At 42.0% G+C, this 27027-nt stretch overlaps 1 protein-coding gene across 1 annotated transcript in view; it reads right to left on the bottom strand.

Moving 5' to 3' along the window:
- Positions 1-5342: 5342 nt before the first annotated feature.
- arhgap10 (Rho GTPase activating protein 10) overlaps positions 5343-27027 on the bottom strand; it is a 45125-nt gene continuing 23440 nt past the window's right edge. Inside the window, exons 15-23 of the mRNA XM_086211775.1 lie at positions 24838-24922; positions 22873-22931; positions 21423-21528; positions 18704-18863; positions 15258-15399; positions 14045-14210; positions 8907-9008; positions 7421-7512; positions 5343-5791 (exon numbers count right to left, since the gene is read on the bottom strand). Coding sequence (XP_086067901.1) covers positions 5703-5791; positions 7421-7512; positions 8907-9008; positions 14045-14210; positions 15258-15399; positions 18704-18863; positions 21423-21528; positions 22873-22931; positions 24838-24922 — 1001 coding nt within the window. The 3' untranslated portion in view covers positions 5343-5702. The remainder of the gene's footprint in view (positions 5792-7420; positions 7513-8906; positions 9009-14044; positions 14211-15257; positions 15400-18703; positions 18864-21422; positions 21529-22872; positions 22932-24837; positions 24923-27027) is intronic.

Raw genomic sequence — 27027 nt, 5'->3', positions numbered from 1 at the left:
CTCATGCCAGCTTTTTGGGATTATTTGCCATCTTCTCCAGAGCCAGACGAGGAGATGGATACACTACTCTGCTCTGTGTGCTTCAAGAAGCTAGGGGTCACATCGTGGATGACTTCTGGCAGAGCTATGCTAACCTACCTATCCACTAGCATTCGCTGTGCTAAGCTGATCAGCAGTTAGCCGGTTTCAGTGAGTCTCAGCTCGCTATATTGCACATACAGGGGAGAGAAGAGTTTCTATCCTGTTGTCTGGCTCTGGGGAGGATGAAGAAGAGTGTATTTCCCATAAGTTGGTGTGTTTTAAGTGTCTATATAAGCTCTGACTGGTGGCTATTTAGAGAATAGTTTCCCCTGCCCCCAGACTTTATGCTAAGCTAATCATCTCCTGGCTGCAGCGTCATATTTACTGGACAGACATTATCATCTAACTTGTTGCAAGAAAGCAAATAAAAAAAAACACACACACTAACCCTTTAAAGTAACTTCTTTTTTTTAAATGGACATCAATCACTACCTATGTCAAATCATAGAATAAAACCTTTCCCGTACTCGAAGGAGCAGCGCTATCTTCAAAGCTATAAATTTGCTCCTTTTACGCTTGAATGGCGCTGATGTGTTCAACTGCTGTGTCACAGTACACTATCACGTCACTGTATGTGGAGTCACGTCATTGCCATTTTCTGTTCATGGTGATGAATCGGGTGCAGAGAGACTAAGCCATAAGTCCAAATGGCGGTGCATTTCTTATTAATATATATAAATGCTTTTTTTTCCAATTCCAAAAATGACTTTTTACTCAGATGCTTTGTACAATATTTCTCAGCAACTATCCAGCAAACACACAGTAGACATCCTTCGTCATAAACCAATAAAACATTTTTGAAACCAGTTACTACTGTACTGTATATCTTGATGCAGATATTGCCATACCTGTGTTGCAAAACTATTGCAAGATTCTAATAAAACTGTTAAATTGATCATTTGGTGTGGTGTAATGTCTCTATTTTTTCTGAAAAAACAAACAAACTAGACAATAAGACAGAAGCAAGTAAAGGTGCCCTGTGAAAAAAAAAAAAAAAAAGAAGTCTGTTTGATCTGGATGAATTCAAAACAGCTGCATTCGGTGGCTGGGGAGGATCACGAGCCAAAAATTGGAGTTAGCATGGAAAAACAGAGACGGCGTAGAGCAGCAGAAGATAAAGCAGTCACATGAGGAGAATAAAGATAAACAAGATGGGTGGAAATGACAGAAATGAAGCATGCAAGGATGAGACTATTACAGTAAACGACACCTGTGGAGAAATAGCACCATTAACCTTGTTAAAAGCTGATCTGAAAACGCGCCTGCTTTGCCAGACTGTATTGCACTTTTGCTCATTTTTTTCTCCCTCTCTTTCCAAATCCACAGCTCTCTCCAAATCTCCCCCAGATTTCCAATTGCTTTCACTTGTAGTTGTGCCAGATAAACAGAATCTATTGGATCGGGCTTATTTCACGGCTGCGCCCGCGCACATGGTGGCTTCTGTGGCCCACTTTCTGAGCTGAGGTTTTTTTTTTTGTTTTTTTTTTCCACACTCATTTCACTTCACTTTTCTCCGATTTCCATTTGGTTTTCACTTCCCAATAATACACAAAGTCTTATTATGATCATATTTCAGATGCTCTGAAGGTTCCAGATGGTGACACGGGGATATTTTGTTGCTTCCAGATGCACACGCTTAAAAACGTGTATTTGTGGCCTTTAATTATGCAATTTTCCAGTTTGAGGTAAGGCTTTGATTTAAGCTGAGTCATGTCGTGGGACTATGTAGTAGGGCTGAAGGACACTGCGTCATGGGCGGCAGAGGATAGCTGGCACAAGCCCAGGACTTTGGGAAAGGAGAAGGAAAGGATTAAACTGAATTTTTACTCGAAAACTTACTGTACATCCAGTCTAAATCCACGAGGTGACAATAACGTTTCTTCGCTGAAAAGACACAGATGCACGCAGGCAGAAATCTCCACAGGTAACTGATATTAAATGCTCGAATATGACTTTGACCTGCACTTGCAGGCAAGAGGGAGGGAACAGGTAGAGGATGGAAAACATACAGGAGAGAGACAGGAAGAGTCTTAAATCGGTGTGAGACAGACAGGTGGGCAGAAGGGAAAAGGAGAGGCAGATAGAGCAGTACGGCATGTTTTCTGATAGCCAGTCCACAGCAGACAGAGTCGAGCACGACGGATGTCTCTGTGATTCAGCAGTATTCTGGCCGAGGGAAGATGATGACGGGCCCCCGGGTGGGTGGTGGCAGTGATGGGGGTGATAGTGGCGGAATATTTTGCCCCTCTCATTAGCTCTGCCTCATTTCATTATGTAATCATTGCATCTGCTCCGGGGAGCTAGCGAACATATGTGTCACACCAAAACCTCTGTTGCAACCTCCAGTTTACTTACTTGTAAATAGTATGCAAACCCACTTAGTGGTGGCGGGAGTGGACTGATGGTAATTATGTAACCGAGGCCAAAGCACTGGGCCTGGAGGCCATTTGGTGTGTTAATTACACAGATGCAGTCTAAGAATTAACATGCGTGAGGCTGCGATGTTAATGGATCAGGGAGGTGGAGGTGGATTAGTGTGTGTTTTCCTCTGTGAAAGATCACAATCTATTTTTAATCCTCTTTAGAAAGTTATTTTGGAAGTAGCTTTTAGTCCGATGGACCAGTGCAGGTCAATATAAAGGGGAAGGCTTACATTACACTACATGGCTCACTGTAACACTGCTGGATGCAAAATGAGTCCTCATTTCATCAGACACGTTATTCTTAGACACTGTGGGAAACCATGGGCCTTCTCAGTGACACAATGGATGACTCAACAAAAATTTGACCTAAGACACTAGATTTTATATCGGTGAAACACAACATTTCCAAAAATATGACTAACTCGCAGCCAACAAAGTGCGGCTATTCCTGATCCTCGAGGTCTACACTTTCGAAATGTCGGTTTTTCTATCCTTTTCTAAAAGGTTTTCTGGAACGCTGAGAGATCAGTGTGTGAAGTGGTGTTTGTAAGAATTTTTTTTTCACTGAAGAAAATCAAAATGACCGTTCTATTTTATAACAGAAACTTTTGTTCCATTTTAAAGGAACAGTTCGTAGGATTTAGAGGAGTGAGAAACAGGCCTGTTCTACACCTAACACAATATACATGGTTATTTAGTAGTGCTGCTGATTGATCTAAATATTACATTTTAATGCTGAGCGTTTTAAATTTGACATATTATGTCATAGACATGTGTAATAACTGCCCTCTACTGGCAGAAACCCAGTCAATGCTAGTGGCTTATCTGGTGGCAGGTGAAGTCACAGTGGGATATTTTGGCACTAACTGATAGATCTTGAGTAAAGTTACGAGTTGTACAGTGATACTTTTTAGAAAAGGTGTTTTATGACAAAATCTAAGTTACAACTTTTCAAGATTTTACAGATCCAGAAGAACCCTGCAAGTGTGAAATCATACCTGAATGACCCTGCGGGCTACCGTAGGTTCTCATTCAGGAGGGGTGAGGCACAGGCACAGGTTTGCAGTCACCCTCTCTTCCAGATGTCCCTAAATCCTACACACTGGACTTCAATTATCATTTAGAATGTTTATTTCGCTGCACCAACACGAGAAAAGAGTAAAGAACAAAAACATCTTTATTTGTTTAACAATGATTAAGAGGATACCCAAAAGGTATAAAAATGAAGTCAAAGCCCTTTACAAATATCATAAATCAAGGTGTTAAATTATTGCAACTGCCATTGAAAACACAATCAGCTGAACTCAATCTCTCCGAAAAAATTTTAGTGAATGGATGCACACCTGAGGGATGTCTCCTAATGTGTGTACATGCTTGAAACATTACAAATGAAATAGACCATCTTAAAACCTGTCAAACATTTAATAGAAACTTGTAAAATATACTTGGTAACTCTTATAATCAGGCAACAAAGCCAAAGGGTCGTAAAATTGTCATACTGCATTTTGTGGTCTCTATTTGTAATTAAATGTTGATTTATCACCTAATTACTTATTGAAACAGAAGATAAAAATAATAACCAACATTACAACTTGGGAGTGTCTCATTTCTCTGCTCAGACGAAACTGAGCAACGTTTAAAACAAGCTTAAAAACAAACACGATAGACAAGTTGAGAACAAACAAAAACCAGCTGGTTTCAGCGATTATCTGCTGACATTTACCTCTGTTGTATGTTGATAGTGCTGGACACAAGAGGTCCATCAGCATTGCACTGTGCTTCTGGAAACGAGTGCAGTCGACGAGAGCTCTCCCCACTGTTTTGGCGGTGCTTTAAGATTAAATTTCTGCTGCCATGTTTGTAAAGACGGCAGCAACAGACGCGTGACTCCGATTCAATCGACCGGTCGCTCCGCTGGACTGAAGAAACACTCGCAATCAAGGCAATTTGGGCCGGCCATTGAGTTACAATTAACATTTAATTGCGACGGGGCGATCTGATCTGCTGCTGTTGACATTTGGCAGTTTAATCGGTGAAAGTGAGTCAGCGCGAGTTAAAAATGAGAAGCTGCTAGCCAAATGTTGTAGAGACGGAGACAGAGTTTTGTGAGTCAGAGCATTTTTCCGATCAGGATGTCAGTATTCAGAGTCACCCACTACGATGGGCCTGTGCAATTTTTCACTATCACACACAATATTTACTCATACGAAAAGCTGCACTGTAGCCAGTTGTAAAGGAGCGCAACATTTACAGGCTGAGGTGAGTACAGTGATGAAAGGATTTGATCACCTTGAATTTAATTTAGCCCATATTTGTTCTGTAAATGAAGGCTGTGATCGGCCTCAGAAATGAGCCTTAGCATCAGCTCGGGACACCTCTAGTTAAGTGGATTTAAAATCGAAGCAGTCAATGTGCCAATTACATAAGAACAGCAACGCACCTTATTTTGAATATCTAAATAACAAATACGCAACATTTTATTCATGAAAACAGTAACTTTCCTATTCCTTTTGTGTATATACCCGCACATACATTTACATAGGTGTTGTGGTGATAAGGCACGTGGTATCTGTACGCTTTGAACAGCAGAAATGTCTGTGCATCACTCTCAGGAGGGCGAAAAGCTGCTGCTTTAGCTGAGGATCAGTCTGGGAGCTCATGGATACCATGTATAACTGGGCAGAGGAGAGAGAGAGAGAGCCAGGCCTTTGGTAGAAAGGTGCTCGCTCTCTCTGGGGATGCTCACCTGGATGTTTGGAGGCTACAGCATCTTCATATACAGCAGAACATTTGTAAGTGCAACCAACCCCCACTCCCACCCCCCACCCCCTCCTTTTTTGTAATGACAATGAAGGAAATCATGTTAAAACGAGAGCAAAGTAAATAAAACTCAAACGAAGCAACATGCTTACACATGCATCACAAAGTCTACTCACCAGCCAAAATACACATCCATGTACTGTATGTGTGTGTGTGTGTGTGTGTGTGTGTGTGTGTGTGTGTGTGTGTGTGTGTGTGTGTGTGTGTGTGTGTGTGTGTCAGGAATAGTCCACCAGTTAGAACCCATTGTCATTTGCTTGAGACAATTCAGGGGTCTGGATAAACACTGGAGAAAGTTACTGTGTTGAAGGCACGTGCATCTGTGCATCTTCCCCTAGTGGAGGTGACAGTTCTGTCCATAAACAGGTGAAATGGAGGCTACAGCATCTCCACATAGTTTTCAGGGATGAGGCCCCTCTTTCCCTCGAGCTCCCCTTCCAGCCAGCCCGGCTCTCTGGACGGGGTCACTGCAGGAGAGGACACAGCGTCACCAGGAGACAGCACCACAGGGAGGGGCGGGGGGGCGGTGATGGGACAGAGGACACAGAGCCTCCAGTGAGAGTGTGATTATGTCAGAGTGAACACAACAGAAGTCTAAAGCGGATACAGTCATTACGCAGACACAATAAACTCACTGAGCATCCTTTTAGCCTCTCACAAGTGTTAAGTACGACAGCATATGACATTTTGGCGGATAGTCTGTTCAATAACCTAAACTGATGAGTCCAGAAGTGCTCCTGTCTGTTTTCCACCTCGAAGAAGGATCTTTTTTAAAAGTGTTAACAAACAAACAGCCCTGGTGTAAAAAAAACAACAAGCCACCAAGCGCCAGTCCAAAAATTGATTGACAGATTGTTCAATCAAAAGTCGAACACAACCAAATTTAGCATTTTTAACATGTTTAGAACAGACTAGGGCTTTATCATTGAAAGCTGGATATATTTTGTCATTTCTTTGTCTTTAAGGGAATAAATTATCGGTTGACAGATTAAATAATATGAGTTAGGAAAAAATTGTCCATCTAATTTTAGAAGAGAGCAAACCAAACGGTTGCATATTCAAGTATTCCGACCTCTTGACCTTTTGGACATTTTGTTACATACAAGGCCGGAGACAACAAAATATATTAAGAAACAAGTGAATAGTGCAGCAACATCTTCCAAATGTCAAGATTCTGCAGATGTTTATGTAAGACGCTGAGGTTACGCGAGGTTCTGAAAGCTCCAAGCGCCGAAAGAAATATCAGAATAAGAATAAAAAAAAAGGCTATAAAACATGATTTGATTTAGTTTATGTTAATGTGATACTTCATTCCAGAAAATGTGCGTTAATATTTATGAGTTGTAAATCCACCCTTCTGAATTTAATTGTGTATATAATACTGTACACATAGTGAAATAAGATTAAGGTAATGTTTGAGTCATCTGAGGTCAGGTCGTGATGTAGAGATGGTAAAGTTAAATCAGCGGAGGTTAAAACGTCAAAAAGATGTTTCAGTAGGAAGATCTCACTTATCTGGAACACGATATCTGATCATAACAGCTAATAAAACATGATAAATTGTGGGCTCCTATCAAACAGTAAATGACAGACCTTTTGAGATGCTTTATATCACATTCGCAGAGTGCCAACCTGCTAACACACACGCACACACACTGATGGGGGAGATACTGGAGCGATGTGGGGTCTTGCTAAAGAACTCTTAACACAGGCTCTGGAGCAGCCAGGCATCGAACCAGGAACCTTCTGATTACTGGACAACTGGCTGCACGTCCTGAGCAACAGCCAGCTGACATCACTCAATGTTCCCTGTAAAGACTATGTTACATCAGGGGAGTCAGTGTATCACTAAAGCTTTTTTCCCCCCAAAAAAAAGAGGAACTAAAAAATCCTCATTTCCTCTGTGAGTGATTAAAGCTCAGTCGAGCCTCTTCCCAGACACACTGGAGAGGAAATCTGAGTCCCCCCCGTTCCACCCTCTCCGTTTTATCTCTCTGTTCGATTGAAGATCAGATTGGGTGTTCGTTTTTTTCCTCCAAATCCAATATGCCAAGGCTGCTACTGAGTGAGCGACTGGTGTAGGCGATAACACTTACCAGCGTTGAAAATTGCGCCGACCTGGAAGGAGAGCTCAGAGTCATGCTCAGCCTCACATGGGTACACCGCTTTGGCTTTCCTGCCGGTGACACTGAAAAATGAAGGCAATCAGTGAGCTGGCGGAGCTTTGGGGAGGATTACCACACAGTTCAATCTGGGCCCGCGGCCTGCTTGTTCATTCACTCACTAGCCTGAAACAGCAGACGTAGGCAAGCCTGAAAAAAATAAGCAAAAATATTGAGAGGAGCCCGGGCCGCTGCGCTCTCTCGTCTCGCCCCGTCGCCAGTCTAGACAGACTAGCGAGCGAGTCAAAACACACCCACATGCAACTGTGCGTGGACAAACACAATGATGAAGACACCCCACTGTTTTATATCAGGGTTCGTGCAACCGACATTGCAGGCACACATCAGGTCCACACAACAGACAACCATCTGTGTCCAGATAATTAAAAAGTGGCGAGGATTCTAAAGTCCGCGCTAACAAAGGTGGAATACAAATCTCTCTCAAAAGAGCTTCATTTTTTTAAATTCACATTTCAGAAGCTACATTTTTAATCAGTCTGATTGAGTCAAAAGTAAACTGTACTCAGCACTCGGCAGAAGTTTGTAGAAAAGGGGTATTTATGCCATTCCGTTCCTGAAAACATTAAAAAAACGGTTTCCCACAGAATGGTTGTTTTGCCTCCCATTGTAAACTGTTATCTGGAATGCCAGCAACATTACCATGTCGAAATCGTTCTTTCACTCGATGCCCTGATAAATATTTCATATTCTTTCTGCAGAGCAACAACAACATAGGATGAGAGAGGAGAAAAAGAAGGTATACAAACTGGAAAAAAAGTTGGTGGTCACAGAGTTGTCAATACAACAATGTGCAGCCAAGTTCTTGAATTCTGAATTTTAGATAAATGCACCCACATATGAAAAAAAGAGGATTTTTATTTATACAGCACAAAAATAACATGAATGGATCTCTACCAGAATGACTGAGCTGTTTATAATTTCCTCTGCTCCATCTGAAAGCAGCAAAATTAATTCATCAGTTTGTCTGAAAGCGGTAGATGTGTGTGAAATGCCGACCGACTCCACAGAAGCATCCGGCAGCTCATTCAGGACATCTAACTGTGAATCCACAATTTGACAGAGAGGGAAGAAGGCCGGCTGCTGTGGCTGGGGCCAATATTATGTTGCTATGAATCCCTCAAAGGTAACAAAATAAGAGGACAGGTGAAAATAAGAGAAAGTGAGGGGAAATATTGATGTGCAAGAGAGCAAGTAGATGTTAGACGACTGAGGGAGTTGGTGATTCTGCTGAGTGAACATGCAAGATAAGACGAGCAAGCAAGTAATGGAGAAAGTGAATGAAAACTGACAAAGTCAGACTCTCAGAATGTGCATGAAAGCAGTCAACTGTAATCGTAAAATCCATTTGGGAGGAAACCGCTACTTGCAGAGAATCCTAAGAGAGGGAACCGTGTCTTACCTCTCATCTGGTTTTTCTTTTTCAGAGGCAGCAGTAGTGGCAATGTTCTGGCTCTCTCCTAGTGCTCCAGGAGTGGACCAGGTGGCTGCAACTGTGGCGGCTCTGCAGGAAAAACACTGCGTCTTAGTCACGACATATTCTACAACGCTGTCTTCTGAGCAAAGTCGTTTCTTGTATTACTGCGGTATTCTGTGGTTGGACAAGATTTCCATTGGCTGAATGTTTTTCATCATCAGGAATTAGCATCTTCATGTCACATGACGTGTAGCCTGAACAGCAGTTAATATAACCCCTACTTGAAGGTCAAGTCTGTGTTTTCATGGCAAAGGTCACGGTGTGGGTTCACTGCTGACACAGGGTTGAGTTTCAATAGTCACCTGATCATTTTTTGTCAAAAGAACACTTCATTCTGTTCCTTTGTCCACAGTAAATGATAATGTTATCAACTGAAGTGCTATTGTAGTTTACTTACATTGAACAAAACACAAACAGATCATTAACTCTGAAATCAGTCTGATGTATTTCATGCCAGGACTGACTTGAGCCAATTCCCTAGAATTAAATGGCTAAATGGCTCCAAAATAAAATCAAAACACACTTGATCGACAACCTCCGAGGCAAAAGTTGTTTCTGTGCTTTACATCAGCTAGTGCCAGGGCCAACAAGTCTATGGCGGACCTACAGGAAGGAGGTAGGGGTCGATGGTTGAGGCAGAGTGGTGCAGGGGAGAGCAGCAGTCTCAGCCAGGCATCCCTCTGTGTTCCATGTCTGCCCCAGGGCCAGTGGTAATACAGCACATAATGAGCAAATTGCTCCTTGCTGCCGCTCCCATAGAGACGTTAATAAAGGCAATTAGAGGGAGCAGCTGGGGAGGGGCTGGAGGTGGAGAGGATGTTGTGAAAAACGGTTACGTTGTCATGAGTGGAGGAGAGAGAGGTGGCTGTATGGGGCATAGTAGGGGGGATCTTATCTTCCAGTAGTGAAGAAAACACAGTCCTGTGTTCACACTCTCACATGTCCCTCTGCATTGCTTCCTTCTCTCCATTTCTTCCCCTGCCTCCCTCTCAGTGAGCTTGTCCATCCCCAGCGGTGGCTGCTCCATTCAGGCCTGGCCTGACTGTGGGTGATTTATAGCTCTGCAGCAGTGTAAGGCAACTGTGTTGCTCAGCTGCTCCACATCAGCATGGGGGACAGCGCGCTGCAGTGCAGCAAATCCACTCATTAACCTGGGCCCAGGCACAACCACTGTCTGCCTGGGTCACAGCCAAGAGAGGGGAGAGCAGAGGAGCACCAACACCTGCAGGTGAGCATGCGCACACACGCCAAAACCACACACACACACACACACACACACACACACACACACACACACACACACACACACACACACACACACACACACACTCCAATCTAAACTAGGTGAATAATTAAAAACAGATTATGCCCTAACAAGTTTAAGAAAAATTATCGACATGTTCCTGTCTCGATTATTACAGTTGGAGGATTATATAGATGTGTGGGGATCTTTAAAATACACCAACGTCTACCTAATTAAGATAATAAACAGTTAGGGAAAATTAGTGGATGCCACATGGCTGCCCTAGAAACTTGTTAAATGTACCAGAGGTAAATGGATTCATCCCAAAATTGCTTTCACAATTACAGCTAAGCCAAACCGAGGGAAATCGTTTGCCATTTCTCTTCAACAAAAATAGCACCAAGCTTTGAATTGCTCATCCCTTGTTTTTACCCATCAGAGACCTAGCTAAGCTTCTTCTGTAAACATGATTAAATACAGTAAATGGGGACTTGAGTGAATAGGCGCTGTATGTGAGGCCCACATGAAAATCCCTCTCCAGACTGGGTAATCCATTTCAGAACTATTAATGTAGAAAGTGTAAGGAATATTGTTCTGCATATATATGAAGTATATGATACTATGTTATATGCTTTATGTAAAAAAATAATAAAAAAGACATCTAAATTGCCAAAAATATCAATCTATCAGGTAGAAAACAACATTTGCTCCAGTTCTAAGCTGTAGCTTGAGGCCTCTGATTTAATTATTTGAACCCTCAGGGTAATAACACATTGTCACACGTAGTGGGGAGAATTTCATCAACAGGAGTGGACTGCTGCTTCTCATTACTGCGGGAAATTCAGCCCGCAGCATCCAGGACTTGTTGATCCTGGCTTGGTGTTACGGCACAAGGTGGGCTATCACCTGTCATTCTGCTAAAGGAGGAAGAGTGGCAGCAAGATTTAATGGAGTTTTGGGGAGAGAGCGGGATAAAACAGTCAAGCGGCTCGTGCAGCCACGATCGGTTTGGGTGGGCAGGAAACAATTTCAGAAACAACATTTTATGATCTCCAGCTGTCTGCCAGCCAGTGGCTTGGAGGGCTGGAGGTAGACCAGGAGTGAGGAAGGACAAGAGGCCAAGAATTTAACCTCACTGGGAAAAACCCAGGGCCACTTGGAGAAGCTGCAAGAGAATTTAGAGAGTAGAAGAGGAGAAATGGGGCAGGACATTTAAGATGACAGATGACGAAACATGTCGGTCCACAAAGGGTTACTGCATGATACTGTAAGTCAGGGTGCATCTGTGTTTGACTAGGCAGGCAGTAACTAAACTCATCGAGATGTACTTCTGAGTAGAAGGCAGCTATTCCTGAGAGCAAGTAGAAGAAATCTAGCATTTCCATCCCTACTGGTCTTTTTTGGCTTCGACCGAAGCTGCATCCCTGGGTTCCAGGCCAGAGAGGTGCTGTGCTAACAGGTCTCCACCATCTCACATGCTAAGATTTACGAGTGAACAAAGCCAGGGCGACACCCTGTGACATATGGCGGAAGTCTTCATAAAGGGACAGGGGCTGTGGCAATAAGGGTAAACAAGATTAATATCTCCCCAATGTCAATACGATTTACACGGCCAACGCACGGCCACCTGTCTCCCAAACAAATAAGAGCTGAGATTTACTACCTCCTCCTGGTTGCTCCTTCCGTCCTCCAACATGATGCCACATATGTGGAAAAACACCCAAAAAAAGGGAGGGAAAAAAGCTGGTTACATAATTAATATAAATCCTTGTCTGCTTAATACTGCAACACTGCTCACACTAAGAGGCAGACACACACTCAGCGAGGTCAAAGTGGAAGAGAGAGGAATCACAATGTCCTGTCAAGTCGTGATGTGGGTCTTTTCAGCTGATGGAGGGAGGAAACGGGGACAGTGTGTAGAGAAAAAAAAATGTCTGTTTCAAGGTGAATCTGTAGACATGACACAGCAGAGAGCTTCACATCTGCAGCATAACCCAATAATTCATCTTTCACATTAGCATTCAAGACAAGTCATGAGCTGGAAACAACAAAACAGACCAAGGACTTAGTAGAGAGAGGAAGGAGAAGCCAGGGCAGCCAGAACAGCCAGAGACTGAGACGTAAACACTTGCCGACACTTGAATAATGTCAGAAATGTTATGGCTGACACGAAAGATTAATTTCACACCTGATTAATATGTTGTTTCATTTTTGATTAACTGATGAATAATTTATTGTGTTGATTTTCCAAATGTAGTACTAATGCCCGTCACAGGCTACTGAAAATACGATCTTCTTTAAAAATCATGAGTATATTTAAATATTTCAAAAACGATGTGTGTTGAAAACAACAAGACTAGGAAAGCATAGTTAAACTGGGCCTAAATACATGCCAGTGAAGACATAAATGAATAATACACACAATTATCTGTGTATTCCTCAGGCTTATATAATGACAGACACTTGACAGACGTGTGCAATCAAAGGAATACTGAGTTTTGAAAACAGGTTTTTCAGCCCCTCCTTGTAGCAGAGGCAATGTGAAGCAGCTGAGCCTTCAGTGCAACTTCAATGAGCCGCCCCCCCCACCACCACCACCAAAATAGATCCTTCAAATTAACGATCATCACACGGAACAGCTGATCACAAATGTGGGAAACACCGGCGATGTAAGCAGCAGGAGAATACTGAGTATCTCCTCAGAAAAACTCAAACCACACGACGGTGAGACCAAGGCCTCCTGACACAAACGGCCATCTTTTACTTCAACCGTGAACTGCAGTCATTCCTTCTGTATCCCTACTGAGATGCTTACCGAGTGTAAAGTATTCCCAAGTGTGTTACTGTGCATGGGTGTGTGTGTGTGTGTGTGTGAATCATTCACTGGAGAGCACAAGAGTGCTGGTACTTTCCCCTTTGGCTGCCGTCAAATGATTGTAAAGATGTTTTCCTCCTCGTACAGACCCTCATTTTCTTTTAATCTAGCATAAAATCCGGTGCAGGTCTGGGCGTAGAAATCATCTTATGGCAGGATTCACGCGCGATTTATGAAACCAGCTCTACCTCGCCGATCAATAGTCAGGCATTAATTACTGTGGCAGCTGAAAACATTTGTCCCAGTGTATTCTCATCTTGGAGGCTTTGCCCCTTGAGTTTACGACACGATAAAACCTCATCCAGCTAAAAAGAGGAACTTCTCCAACCTGGGGATTGAAAACCTAACATCAACAGAATGACTGAACCCCTCAACTTAATGGTATTTGGAATAAAGCAGTTTTGAATGAAATGACAGTCATAGAGTCAACTAGGCTGCCATTGTCAATTCAACGTCAGATGAGGTTTTTATATGTAAATCAATGTTGGCACTCATTATCAAACGTGTACACTATCTGAGACTTGATGTGAGATTTGATCGTGGCCTCAGTTCAGGTCCACATTGAGGAATGCAGAGCTTTACAAAGAGATGATGGACGTAATGATGGCACGTCCATCATAGACCTGCTTGATAAACTGGGCTCATCGTGTCCTCTCAGTTATTTATTTCTGATATCTGAGGGTTTAACTCAACACCTCTGGGCAACCGTTCCTGCTCAACTCTCCTACATGCATGTTTCAACAATGGGGAGTCAGTCGGTCAGTAAGTCCTCACACGTTTCTAACCCAGCCTGATTCCTCAGTTCCAGTAATAATAATCATTATACGCTTTGCTAGATAAGCTTTTCACCGGTCTGGGGAGGACAGAGCTGTACTGCAGTCAACCAGCTAGTAGCTGAATTTTGAGTGCTGCACAGACACATATTGAGGACAGTGCACCCCTCACCTGGAGTTGCTGCCTGAGGAGAGGCTGGTGCTTAGCGGAGCATGGTCGCTTCTCTCTGTAGACGTCTCTGAGGCTGAGGCGGATGATGATTGAGACGATACCGACTCATTGCTGCCCATGGATGTCTCATCTGTAGCTAGGCTGGAACTCTCGCCCACTGTTGACACTTGTATAGGAGACCCAAAAAAAGTGTATTTGCACATTTTCATTAATTTGATTCTATTTGAAAAACATCCAGCCTATTTTAGCGATGGCTCATACCTTCTTGCCAGATACAAAAAAAAAAGCTGAATAATTTATCAATACATAAGGCAATGCTGCATCAACCTGGGACTTTATGAATCAAACTGCTACTGCTGTCAAAACAGCGAGGCTTGCATTCAGTTTGAATTGTTCGTAATAATGCAAGTCTGCAATCATAGACAGGACCCTAAATAACACTAGAGAGAGCCGACCTTGTTTATTTCAGTTTCACTGTCAAGTAAAGATGTTGCTATTAGGAGATTGGAGAGGCAGAAAAGGAACTGTAATTTGTTTGAACCATTTCTTCTCTTCAGCTGCAACGAACAGATCAATGCACTTGAACCAAAAGCCAGTATTCAATTCTGATTGAGTTAGTGGTGATGTTATAGGCTGGTTTCCAAATGCAATTATTATACATTGATTATGCATGCCACTGCTGCATTATTGATCTTAAGTACTGTATCGTTTTCAACCAAAAGAAGTCATAATAAACAGTGATGTATGTCCTAAGTCTCAACATTGGACTTTATAGAAGGACAAGACATTTCTTCTGGGTTTTTACAGTGAATATGGGGGATCTGGATGCTTACTCAAGTGCAATAACTGTGCAATACTTTCACATATCATCTATTAATGCTGTTCTACCTAAGCTTCTAGTACATATTCTTTCTGACCAGCAGGGGGAGACTTGGCCCCTGATTCCGACTTGATATATTACCTTAGTAATAATTGTTAAAATGGGCCTACGTTCTCTATCGTTACGTTTATGTCATCTTCAGTACAGAATGATGTTTGATTGGTAAATTATTATAAAGGGTCAAATAGATGATGAAGGCACTGAAGGCAGCATCATAGTAGTGTTGCTCTGGAAATGGTGCTTCTATACTGTAGCATATATTTAAGACACATGGCATTTGAGTCTTTAATTAACAGGACTGGAAGTGCACAGGTACACACGAAAATGCTTTACCAGTCTGAATGTCCAGAGCTTGCGGATTGTAGACAGCCAGTGGCCGGTTTTGTCGACTCAGCTTCTTGGACTGCCTTGTGGGAGCAGAGAATACTGGGGCAGCAGGTGAAAGAGGGCATGACTCCGGAGCATCTGCAAAGATCTGAATACACAATGTCAGTAAGACTCTGGCAAGAATAAAAGCCCACTGCCGACACTTCGAGAGAGCTGAGCAGAAGCGTGTCCCAAAATGACCTCGCTTGGTGAAAAGGTTATGAAACTCACTGGTTTTATATAGTGGAAGATGAATAGAAAAGGCCATTTGCAGCCACAGCGTGTGCTCCGGGGAAAGCTGAGTAGCTCATTGATTGATTCCCATTGCATGTGAAAAGATTTTGCTTGTGCTAAAATAAACAGGATCAAACTCGGCATGTAATGCAATCACATCCCATCCAGAAATTTGGGTCTAAGTTAAAGTTACATTTCTCCAGAGAGAAACTGACCCACTCTGAATTTTCAGTAAATAAGCAGGTTTTCAGGAGTGGGTACTAATGAGTTACAGCACAAGTAGCACATGAGTGTTTTTAAAAGAAACCAGTACATCCTCCTCCCTTAAAACGGAACTCTTTTCAGCTATTAATCTTCTTTTTTTCTACGCTACATTTGCTATTCGTTACAACCAGTTACAACCAGTCAGGGCTGTCCAATCAGGCACAGGGGGACTGCAGCAGAGTACAGACAAGACCGATGTAATGCAGAAATTCATGTAATGCATGAACGCAAGACAGTGAGACGAAGCACACACCGGAGGACACTGAACAAGCAGAGAGGCAGCTCTCACTCTGAGACCCAAGATCTTTCCTACTCTTAATGTATTAATACTGTTGATTTTCAATCCTGGTTACACCAAAGATATTGGACACATTTGTAGACATTTTAAACGACCTTTTATTTGATACTTTATACTGAGACGTATCGTACCCTTTTGCTCTTAAAGTTTCGCTATACTTTATTGACATGCAATTTTGTTTCTGCTTTTTGGTCCAAAGAACCATTAAATTATAGTTTGCCTCGACACACACATTTGTAGGTGTATTTTTTTATTTATATCTTCAAAATGTAAAACAGTTAAAGAAGAGAAGTCCTAGAGGGAACTCTAGGAACACATTTTCCAAAACAAACTTGGGCAACATTTTAAGAAAGAGGAGATACTATAGGAACCTATAAGTGCATTGCCTGGTTATCTTAAATGTTTTTCTTATTGGTTTAAAATTGATTTCGTTCATCATCATTGAGATAAAAGTGAGAAGTAAAGTTGGAATGTCATTTCCCTGCACTGTAATTTATGCACTTTGAGATGGATGAGAATATGGAGGAAAGCGAAGGGAGGGTCGAGAGGAAGAGATGTTCAAGTCTGCATGCTCTGATTTATTAAAAGTGGAAGTGCTGGCCTGCACACCTTAGAAATATCTAAATGGAAAGTAACCTATACTTTGACTCCCTAATTAAAACAGATAATATTCAATTTTCGCTTGAGCAGATTAATGAAAATGGTAATATTAGTTTGTCGAGTGCAATTCTTATGAGAGTAACTGTATCTTCACTTGAGTACAGGTTTTCAGTTCTTCACCCAAAACTGCATGCTGTGGATTCAGGGTCAGGGAACTGGTGCAGCCTGTTTGCACCGGGCAGTGTTTACATATAAACTTCAGATATGGAGTTAAAAGAGAATAGGGGTGCAAGGGAGAAGAAGTCTCAGCAGAGCCTCGGAATGGATCACAGACAAGGAGGAGAGGGAGGTGGGGAGGGAGGGGAGGAGAACGAAAAAGTGGCAGAGAAAGTGAGACAGAGTGCGAACGGGAGAGGCAGACACAGAGGAGGGGGCATGAGACAGAAAGTTTGTAGGAGCGAGGCAGACAGAAAAAGTGAGAAATCTGATATGGCTGAGAGTTTGTGCTGCCTCGCTCTCTCTCCCCCTCTCGCCTCTCTCTGCACATGGAGGTGAATGTAAAACAGAGTCTACTGTTGGTATCTGGGGGTATCAACAGTCTGGAGTGGGACTCAGCTGTGAGGGAAGTTAATGCCTGTCTGTCTGCTCAACATTTCCCCTGCTCCAACACACTGTACTTTCCAAAATGCTCTTGTTGCATTCTAACACAACATCCTTTATCACCTGGGTAGTACTTCTCAAAGACTAGCAGTATAAACTACCGCTAGTGTTGTTTTAGCAGATCTGTATACCCTGTTGGTTTTCATCAGGCCTCTGTGTTCTCACGCGCACGCACACACGTACACATGTGTACACACACACACACACACACACACACACACACACACACACACACACACACACACACACACACACACACACACCGTTTTTATATTTGTGAGCTGGGTGGAGATATTATTCACAACACATATTCCTTTTAATGAGGCTGGGGGAAAAATATCACTAAAAGCTCCTGGTTTCATCTGATTCTACGCAGAGTGCAGTGCTGCCTCAAACAGATTAGAAAACTAATCTCAAACCTTTCTCTCTTTTGACACGGAGAATTATCCCCTTTTGAGCATTGACACCGATTAATGACATTCCTCAGAGATTACATGATCCCATCAACTACAGGTTATGAAACAAGTCCTAACCAAAATAAATATATTTTTGAGGACTTTCCACATATGATAAAATGTAATTTATGATCTACAGTATAAACAACCAACTGAAAATGAGGACACCAACATATACAGTACCTCAGTTATAGTCGGAGCACTTAGGACTCCCCCTATTGGCCAGATACAAAGCCAGAAACCGAGACTGCTGTCCCATCTCCTCTGTACATTGATAAAGGAGCAAAGGATTAAATGTGTCACGAATCTTCTTACGTGATACCTTTATTTCTGTTTCTCGATCAAGCAGTAACACACGTGATGTATTTTCACAGATGGAACATTTGTTAAAAGAACTGATCATAAGAAGAGCTCCTTCACAAACCTGCATAGAGGAGTATCACATCCACCATAATTGAGAATCTAACTGCAGTCTGGAGCAGAGTATGTGTACTTCTCTATATACTGAAGCTAACATTTCAAAACTTTACGTGCAAAAACTTCGAAACAATAGCAAGGAAGCGCTCAACATCTAGACACCGCAACATTTCACTCAGTGTATCTTTGACCTCGTTGGCCCATTTATGGTGTTATCATTCAGAATCTATTAATTACAAACCACACAGGTTGGTTAACAATAACTTGCTGTGTGCAGCTTATCGATGTCACAGCATCCCATTCAGATTTGATACTATTGTTCCTCCATTTGTTTTTGTGCAGAGTGCTGAGGAAATAGTTTTAGACTGCAAGCAGCCATTGTTATAAAAGTCACAGAGGGAAAATGGCAGCATCTTAGAGGAGTCAGAGACATTGTGTAGATATGATTGTACACTCAAACCTGCACTTCTTATCTAGAGTGCTACCTTTTCATGGTGTTCAATGAGGATCTCCACCACAATGTTCTGGAACTTTAGATCCATGATGGCGGCGACAGTCTCCTCCTGAGGCCTCATCAATGTGGGGCCAAACACCACGCCCAGATTTGCTATCGTCATCAGATTCTGTTTACTGTGGGCCGCCACGCTGAGGAGGACAACAACAACGCACATCAGACAATGTCCAACAACAGTTATCTCTGATTCTAAATCATGTGTTACATGGCTGTGAAACAACATACATAAGAAACATGAAAGATGAGGTGTGTACATCCTGAAAATCTCAGCAATGACATATTCTTCTGCACATTTGAAAGCTCATAGTACAGTATCCTACGCTCCCAGGACGCTGCTGGGTAATTTGTGGTTCCCGGAGACTCTAAAAGTAGAAGGAGAGCCAGAGCCTTCAGTTATCCTCCCCTGTGGAACCATCTTCCGGTCTCAGCCCAGGGGGCAAACACCTTCTCTGTGCGTCTTTCTGTCCCTGACCAACTCCGCCCACCTAGAGCCTGGGTCTGCTCTCACAAATCTGACTGGTAAGAGGCAGTTTTTCCAACGCCACTGCTGACAAATACTCGCTTATGGGGGAATTACTGGCTCTCTTGAAATGAAAGTGTATGGACGCATACGCCTGCTCTATTTGTTAACAGTCATGAGATAACTTTTGTCATGAAAATGCTCTGATGAAGGTGCAATCATTGCTCTAATAATGTAATTTCTTGCAATTGTATTTATGTCGGGCTGCACGGTGGTGCAGTGGTTAGCACTGTGGCCTCACAGCAAGAAGGTTCCGGGTTTGAGTCCCGGCTCGGGCACGGGATCTTTCTGTGTGAGTCTCCATGTTCTCCCTGTTCCTGTGTGGGTTCTCTCTGGTACTCCGGCTTCCTCCCACAGTCCAAAAACATGCAATTGGGGACTAGGCTGATTGGATACTCTAAATTGACCGTAGGTATGAATGTGAGTGTGAATGGTTGTTCGTCTCTCTATGTTGGCCCTGCGATGGACTGGCGACCTGTCCAGGGTGAACCCCGCCTCTCGCCCGTTGACGCTGGGATAGGCTCCAGCCCCCCCGCGACCCTTAATGTGTAGGAATAAGCGGAAGATGACGATGGATGGATGTATTTATGTCTTTCAGAAAACACCTTAAAAGTGATCTATTTTAGTAAGAATAAGTGAGTTAAGTCTAAAACTGAGGTAACACTGACCTGTGGCTTGGCAGAGAGCATACTTAAACAATATTTTGCAGTTTCTTTCTAGAAACAGTTTTGTCGAAGGCACAGAACACCGTCTGCTGAAGTTTTTATGATGCTCACAAAGAGGTGGTGTTTGTTTCCAGCAGGTCTCATTTCTTTTTAATATCGATATTTCAAATAAGTACAATTAAAATCCTTGACTAGCTACGGTGAGGCTTTACATCAACGTTTTACTTTGAACCACCTCTTTCAGTTTCTTGGTTGAACTTCTTAATTTCACCACTTTTAAAATCAGTTTTCCTGATGACAGTGATTTAAATGCTACCAGTTTTTGGTTAACCGCATCACAGAAGCCGTGGAAACTGTAAATACGTAGAGCAGCCACTGCATTTTGAGATAAAGTGGCAACTAAATTGTGAGACTTCATGACATTTCAGATTCTTGCCAACATCAGTAAGCTGTTGCAAATCCAAACATCAACTTGTCCTACACGACCATTCTGGCTGATACAGTTCCTACACTGAATATACATTCAAGCAACAATTTGGAAAACTTTATCTTAGGGGATCAAAAAAGTGGAGAAAAACTTTATTTGAAGAAAGATTTATAAGGACAGGTGAAAAGATTTCACACTCAAAACATGATGATATGCTGCGCATCTGCAGAGAGACAGTTTAAATAGCTTCAAAGGATGCCTTTGAAGACAAAAACATTGGTGACAACTCACATTTATAACATCTCTGAAACCATTTCAGATAGGAGTGTGAAATTCTGGCTTTGCTTCCTTCCCCTGCAGGACATGCACACACGCCAACTTCAGAAAAATATTCGAGTCTCTTCAGTCTGGAGAATTTCACGCTGGATAATCCAAATTCAATTTCAATAGGGCTGCCTTTTTAACAGAGCCTGATTCTGCAGTGGGTTTCTATGAAATAAGATCCACCAGACTTTCAGTGCCTCAGGGAAGAGGGATTATTTACTTATCCTCAATTTGCTCATATTTAGTTTATAAAAAGCTTGCTGAGGTAAAATCTTGTAATGTTAGCTAACATTATTTCTTCAAATCTTTCTTCCAATCCAATCTCACAAATGGAGTGATGCACAATAGTGGTCCATCCAGGGGTGTATAGAGTAATCTCAGGAGAGGGCTTAATTTGAGTGGTCCATTTCATTTCTCTTTAATGGAGGGCTGCAGAGCAGCATGCTGAAAAGCCAAGGTAGGCTGCACAATCCTCCTCAACAACTTTAACTTTACTCCAAAAATGACCTAAGAAAAGGCAAAAAAATGTTAATGTGCTCACGGCATCAATTTCCTTGCCCAGCAATCACTGAGTAGACAGAGATGGAGTGACAGCAGGGAAGGGGGAGTGAAGAGAGTGGGAGTGAGGGAGAGAGAGAAAGAAAGCATGTGGAGTGAGAATGAGGAGACAGACAGGAAGAGCAGAAAGAAAAAACTGACAGAGAGAGGAGGTGTAGATTGGATGAACTATGACCAAGGAACAATGAACACTCACTTGGCCAGATGCTTCATAAACAGCCCGAGGACTTGTCGATTCCTCTCTGGTAGTTTGTGGACCAGGCAGTGGATGGCTTGGATGCGAGACTCTGGGCTACCGCCCTCTGTACAAATGCAGATGCAGCCATGCACTTGCATTAAACTACAAGGATTTTTGTGTGCTCCTCAAGTGGCGAGAAGCCAATGGCAGAGGCTGAATATGATACAACAATAAAACACACCTGAAACAAGCACATAATCATTCTACAACTTCAACTTATAAGTCCAGTGAACTTTGATATACTGTGGAAACTTAAAAATAAAAATTAGCAAAAAGTTAGCAGATCTTTAAGGACGCAATAATCAGAGGCTAAAACCTTCAAGTACACAGGGTTAAGGGTAAGAGGATGATGCATTCCAGTATAAATATGTGAAGAAGTGTAATGGTGATATATGGTGTGATGCCTGAGTGAATTTGGCAGCAGGGACCACTATTCTGGCAGAGGAGATAGCTTTACGTTACTGCCGCTACCGTATAAAAGGGTTGTGTTAAAACCCCCAAGATCATCTCTTAAATATTTCCTCACACATGGGCATCTGACCGCCCACACACAAACGCAAGATATCATTACTATGGGAACGACAAGGATTTAAACATGAAAAAAGCCTCTTGTGGATGCTGTCATCCATCAAAAAAAAAAAAAAAAAATCATTGCTAATCCATTTTTCCCCCTCGTTATGAGGGCATTGCAAGTGCCTGATAAAAATGTCAACCTGATCCAATTATAGCACTTGTTGTAATACGAATCAAGTTTGGCTTGTTTTAAAAACATTTCTACATAGATGAATTATGAAATGTGGGTGTGAAAAAACAAATAAATAAAAAGGGCAGACCTGTTTGCTTTTCAAGGTCACTTGACCATTTGGGCGCGTGTTGGTGTTAGGTAAGTTAGGAGACTGACATGGGTTTCTTTTGAGGCTAAAAAAATGTCAGATACAGACTTTTAGCGAGACATTCGAGAGTCAAAGAAATGTTCGACCAGAGAAAGTCCAGCTGTAATCACTGACCACAACTACAAATATGTTCCCAATCCTGAAAAACAGTGTCAGCGTGACCTCTGTCATCATGTGTTTGTACGTCTTTCGGTGAAATAAACAGGATGCATTTTAATTAGCATTAAATCCTGAAAATGTGAGATAATCAATGTTTTAATAAAGTGAATAATTGGCCACTATTAAAAGGTAAAGTTAAGAAAGGTTTGTTGAAATGTAATTTATAGGTGCTCTAACTCTTTTCCACTTCACTGCAGGTATTCAATAACTCACTGAAGAAAAACACCACAGGAGTTCAGGGTTTAAACTGCTGAAACATCTATTTGAGACTCCTAAAAGCACAAGTATTCGCTTTAGTTTGTTTATGGTCTGAACACAAATTGCGTGGAGGTGGTATGAGAAGTGGTCAAACTTACTTGCAGGGCTGATGAACTCTTTGTAAAGTCCATAGGTCATCAACGGCTCAGGAAGGCTCCTTCAGAGAAATGATAAGAGAGAGTGAGAAAGGTGGAGAGGCAGAGGAGGGGGGGGGGGGGGCTGAAGTGAGTGAGAGGGGACAGAAATAGCAGGCATACTGTTTTATAGGGTCTGCACACAGCGATGATTAATGTGGCCGGGCCAGGGGATGGAATTAGATGGTGCACGCGTTGAGATAACCAAGTTCATCTGAAGGTACTTTCGCACTGTAGCTGGCCAGTGGCCAAGGGTACTTAGTCTCAGAGGAAACTGAGGAGATTGACCCTGCTTTATTCCAGGAGGCCAACACAAAGTAAAAGACAAGTCACAGCCGCACTCAGCAAAATCTAATATGGCATAACAATGCCATATTAGATTGTTAGATTACTGCACAAGATGCGAACAAAGCTAACAAAACCTTTATGCTATGCTAACACCGTATTGTTTCCACGAACACGTAAAGGTTACAGCGCTTGTGTGGAAATATATCTATTTAAAGATGCATCTCTATTCAGATGAACATGATTTTTAAGTGGAGTTCTAAATATCTAACACTGATTTTGTAAATGTTAAGTCAATGACATGATGGCAAAGTCTTCAGTATGCGCACGATACAGAGTTATCACACGGTGACAAAAAAACTCTCTGTATCCCAAAGGTAAATTTCATTATGAACTTTGTTTGTTATCACTCCAGAGCTTCAACAGCTGTCCCGACTCGAAACAAGTTGAGTAACCATCTAAGTATTCTTTTGCTATGCTTACATAATGAAATGGATTGCAAAGATACTAGTACTGTAAAAAGCAACTTCGTGTAACTTCGATTTTCCTAAAGACAATTTATTACCTGAATGAAAACCAACTAGAACAGTGACAACATCCCGAGGTCGAACTAAATTTCAATCCATGAGTTTCACTGGTGCTACCTGTCGAGTCGGTAAATGTAGAAAAGGTGCAACAAAAACCAATACGACCTGTAATGAAAAAGGCACTTTGCATAATTAAATCTGTAGCCATTTGTAAAAAGACTGAGCTGACAATAGGTGATATGTTTCCTATGCACGTCAACAGTGGGGTCCTGTCAAATGCATCAAAAGATACATTCCATTAACCACTATGGTTGTCTTATTTCAGACGTGGATTTGCCAAAAGTTGACAATGCTTGGTCATTATTAACTGAATTGCAGCACTGATGCCTCCACAATAGTCAAGTCACAGGTTCTTTTCTCAAGACATCCACGGCGGAACAAATTTTGTAACTGGAACTAAAAATGTGTTTAGGTTTCACACAAAAGGATAAGTTGAACAAAATAAATTAGGGACTCAAGAGGTTTTATTCTCAAAAAGAACAACCGGTATAGCGCTTCTAATTTCATACTGCAATCCATTAGGGGGTAGCACATTATGTGAAACTTGGGGTATTTACCTCTTGAGTGAGGACAAAAAAAAGGAGATGCTGACCCACAATTTGGATTCTAACACTCGCCTATGGTCATGAGTTTTGGTACGTGATGATTGTTGGTTCTTTTCCTAGCAACAGGCTCAAACTAGTACCATGAAAAGAAAGAGACAGAGATTTACCGGAGGTCCACGAGTATATGCACGGCCCCCTGATAAGGCCGCAGCTCATTCGTATCCCGGTGACCCACCTGCTCCAGAGTGACTCACTGAAGCCTCTTGAGCTACAAAGCGGTATTACGAGACACACTCATAACGTCTCATAACGTCTCGCTGAGGCAGATGCTAGTTTGCTCAGGCTAAAATTATACCCTTACAAGTTTTCCCTTTTATCTGAAGAGACTTCAGACAACTGCTGAGAAGTGATAGCATCAAGGCATTTTGAGCAGAGATGGTTGGTTTATCATTATGTGTGTGTTTTTGCACGAGTGTGTATGTCTCCTATTATTTCATCAAAGTGATTCTTACCGCAGATAAAGCTTTAGTGCACTTGTTATTGTCTTAACGTCCCAGTCCTCACTAGTAGACAGATCCACTTCGTTGCTCTTCTCATCTGATGAAACATAATCATAAAATATATTCTCACCAGAAAGTCCACTGACAGAAGAAGGAAGGCTCAAATCAACAACAAAACTTTTTCTTTCTTTTTTTTGTTACATTATGCAGCTAATGACTTACTGAGATGTTGTGGTCAGCCTAGAAAGTCCAAATATGCAATATAAATATGTACAATAACTTGTAATTAGACATATGAGGATAAAAGCACTGCTCCGAGCCTTGCGGGTTGAGTTTAGCCCCAATGGATACAGAAGGAAGTTACAGCTTCTGTAGAGGGCTGCTGGTTCTACACTCATTACAAGTTTAATTAATCCCTGACTACTTCAGATGTTCCATGGGGATGCAGAGGCTCGTGTTGTGCTAAAAATTCATGGAGCTTTTCCACACCTCAAGTTACCTCTGTTGAATTACAGAGGATGTGGAAGTGTAATGTGTCAGTCAAATTTTTTGAGTCAGGCACATGCACAGAGGTCAACGCAAAAATTCCCAAATGTTGTGGCTGGTACAGTAGGTGGTCTGTTCCTTTTTTTTCTCTCTTTTTCCTTTCCATTGATGTGCACTGCTGCAGGCGAAGAACTGTGTGTTTGTCTGACTTCAAAAATTAGTCGATCCAATATCAACGTTTGAAAGAAAGGATTTTGGTCGATCCAATATCAACGTTTGAAAGTTTGAAAGAGTGTCTGTAACCAAAGGTGTGCTTCTGTGTGTGTGTGTGTGTGTGTGTGTGTGTGTGTGTGTGTGTGTGTGTGTGTTGAGCTTAATGGGGTCTGCACAGGCTGCGTAGTTTGCTCTGGCACTAACAGGCCTGATTTAGCTAGATCAGGTAAGCAAAAATCTCGATTACAGCAGTAGCAGCTTTGATTACACAACTGCTAACCACAAAGCAGCAGCAAGTTAAACACGGTTTTGTATGAGGTAGAAGTGTTCAAATCTACCAAAATGAAAAGGAGAGCTTGCAGAGTGGATGCCAGCTGGCTGAAGGGACAGAGAGTGAGCAAAAGTGCCAACTTTTATAGTCCTTAGTACAGATGAGTAATCCCTGAAGATGTAATAATATCTACTTGTTGACCCCTGGCTCCACTGTTTCCCATTTTCCCATTTCCCATCCCCACCAGACACGAGGTAATGTGATTATATTAACAACAGATGTTAGTATTGGGACACAATGAAAGGATTTTGGGATAATTGGTTGATCGAATGATGGGGCTTCATCTAGAGTTTCAAGTAATAGTCTCAAATTTATTCAATGAGGTGGCACAGTGGTGACTGACCCTATGACATACTGTTTAAAGTCCTTGAATTAGGCAATGAAAGTGGCAACATTTGCAGGAAAATTATTTATTGTTACTACAAATGGAACCCAATCGTTTCCTACTGCTACTTCACATTAAAAGCATTCAACAACTAACTTTTATTGTGAAGTAGTCACACAAAACCCAAAAGCCTTGACAGCTGGTGTTTCTGTCAACAAAACAAGACAACAGTAATTTTCTACATTTTTTTGACAGCAGATTCGTTCGAAATATTGCAGGGAGTAATGAGCCGAGGCGGAGCAGCCACAGTGAGTCGAGAGATGAAGAGCTGCAGGTGACAGGCTGCACACCAACTTCTCAACAAGATAACCAAATCCTTTCAATTTACCAGGCTATTTGCAGATTCATGCTATGTGCAGCATAAAATAAGATCTTGGTTGTTCTCAGAGTGATGGAAAAAGGCCAAAAGAGACTAACTGCTTTTTTAAAACAACAATAGTTAGTTTTCTTTCTTCTTGAGATGTGGGAATGGAGAAGTGCACTTGTTTAAAACCTCGAGTGACTACAGGTGTTGCCAAATCCACCAGGAATGACATCTTAGACTTTAAATTTCAAAAACATATATTTTCCTCCTTCAACTACGTACATGTGGAATGTCTTGAGAAAGTCTAAATCTGACAGACTTCTTCAAATGTGCTTCACTCTGCAATTATATTTACAGAGGTAAGAAATCCAACTCAGCAGTAACCATAAGCATAACTCCAGACCCCCCCCCCCCCACACACACACACACACACACAGAGCTCACTTTGACAGTCCTCTACAGTTGCCAGATATTTGATAGGTG

This window comes from Aulostomus chinensis, chromosome 8 (assembly GCF_037954235.1).
Source record: "Aulostomus chinensis isolate RoL2024-O1b breed Wild chromosome 8, RoL_Achi_v1.0, whole genome shotgun sequence".
Taxonomy (NCBI): Eukaryota; Metazoa; Chordata; class Actinopteri; order Syngnathiformes; family Aulostomidae; genus Aulostomus; species Aulostomus chinensis.
This window is presented reverse-complemented; position numbering and strand designations above follow the sequence as displayed.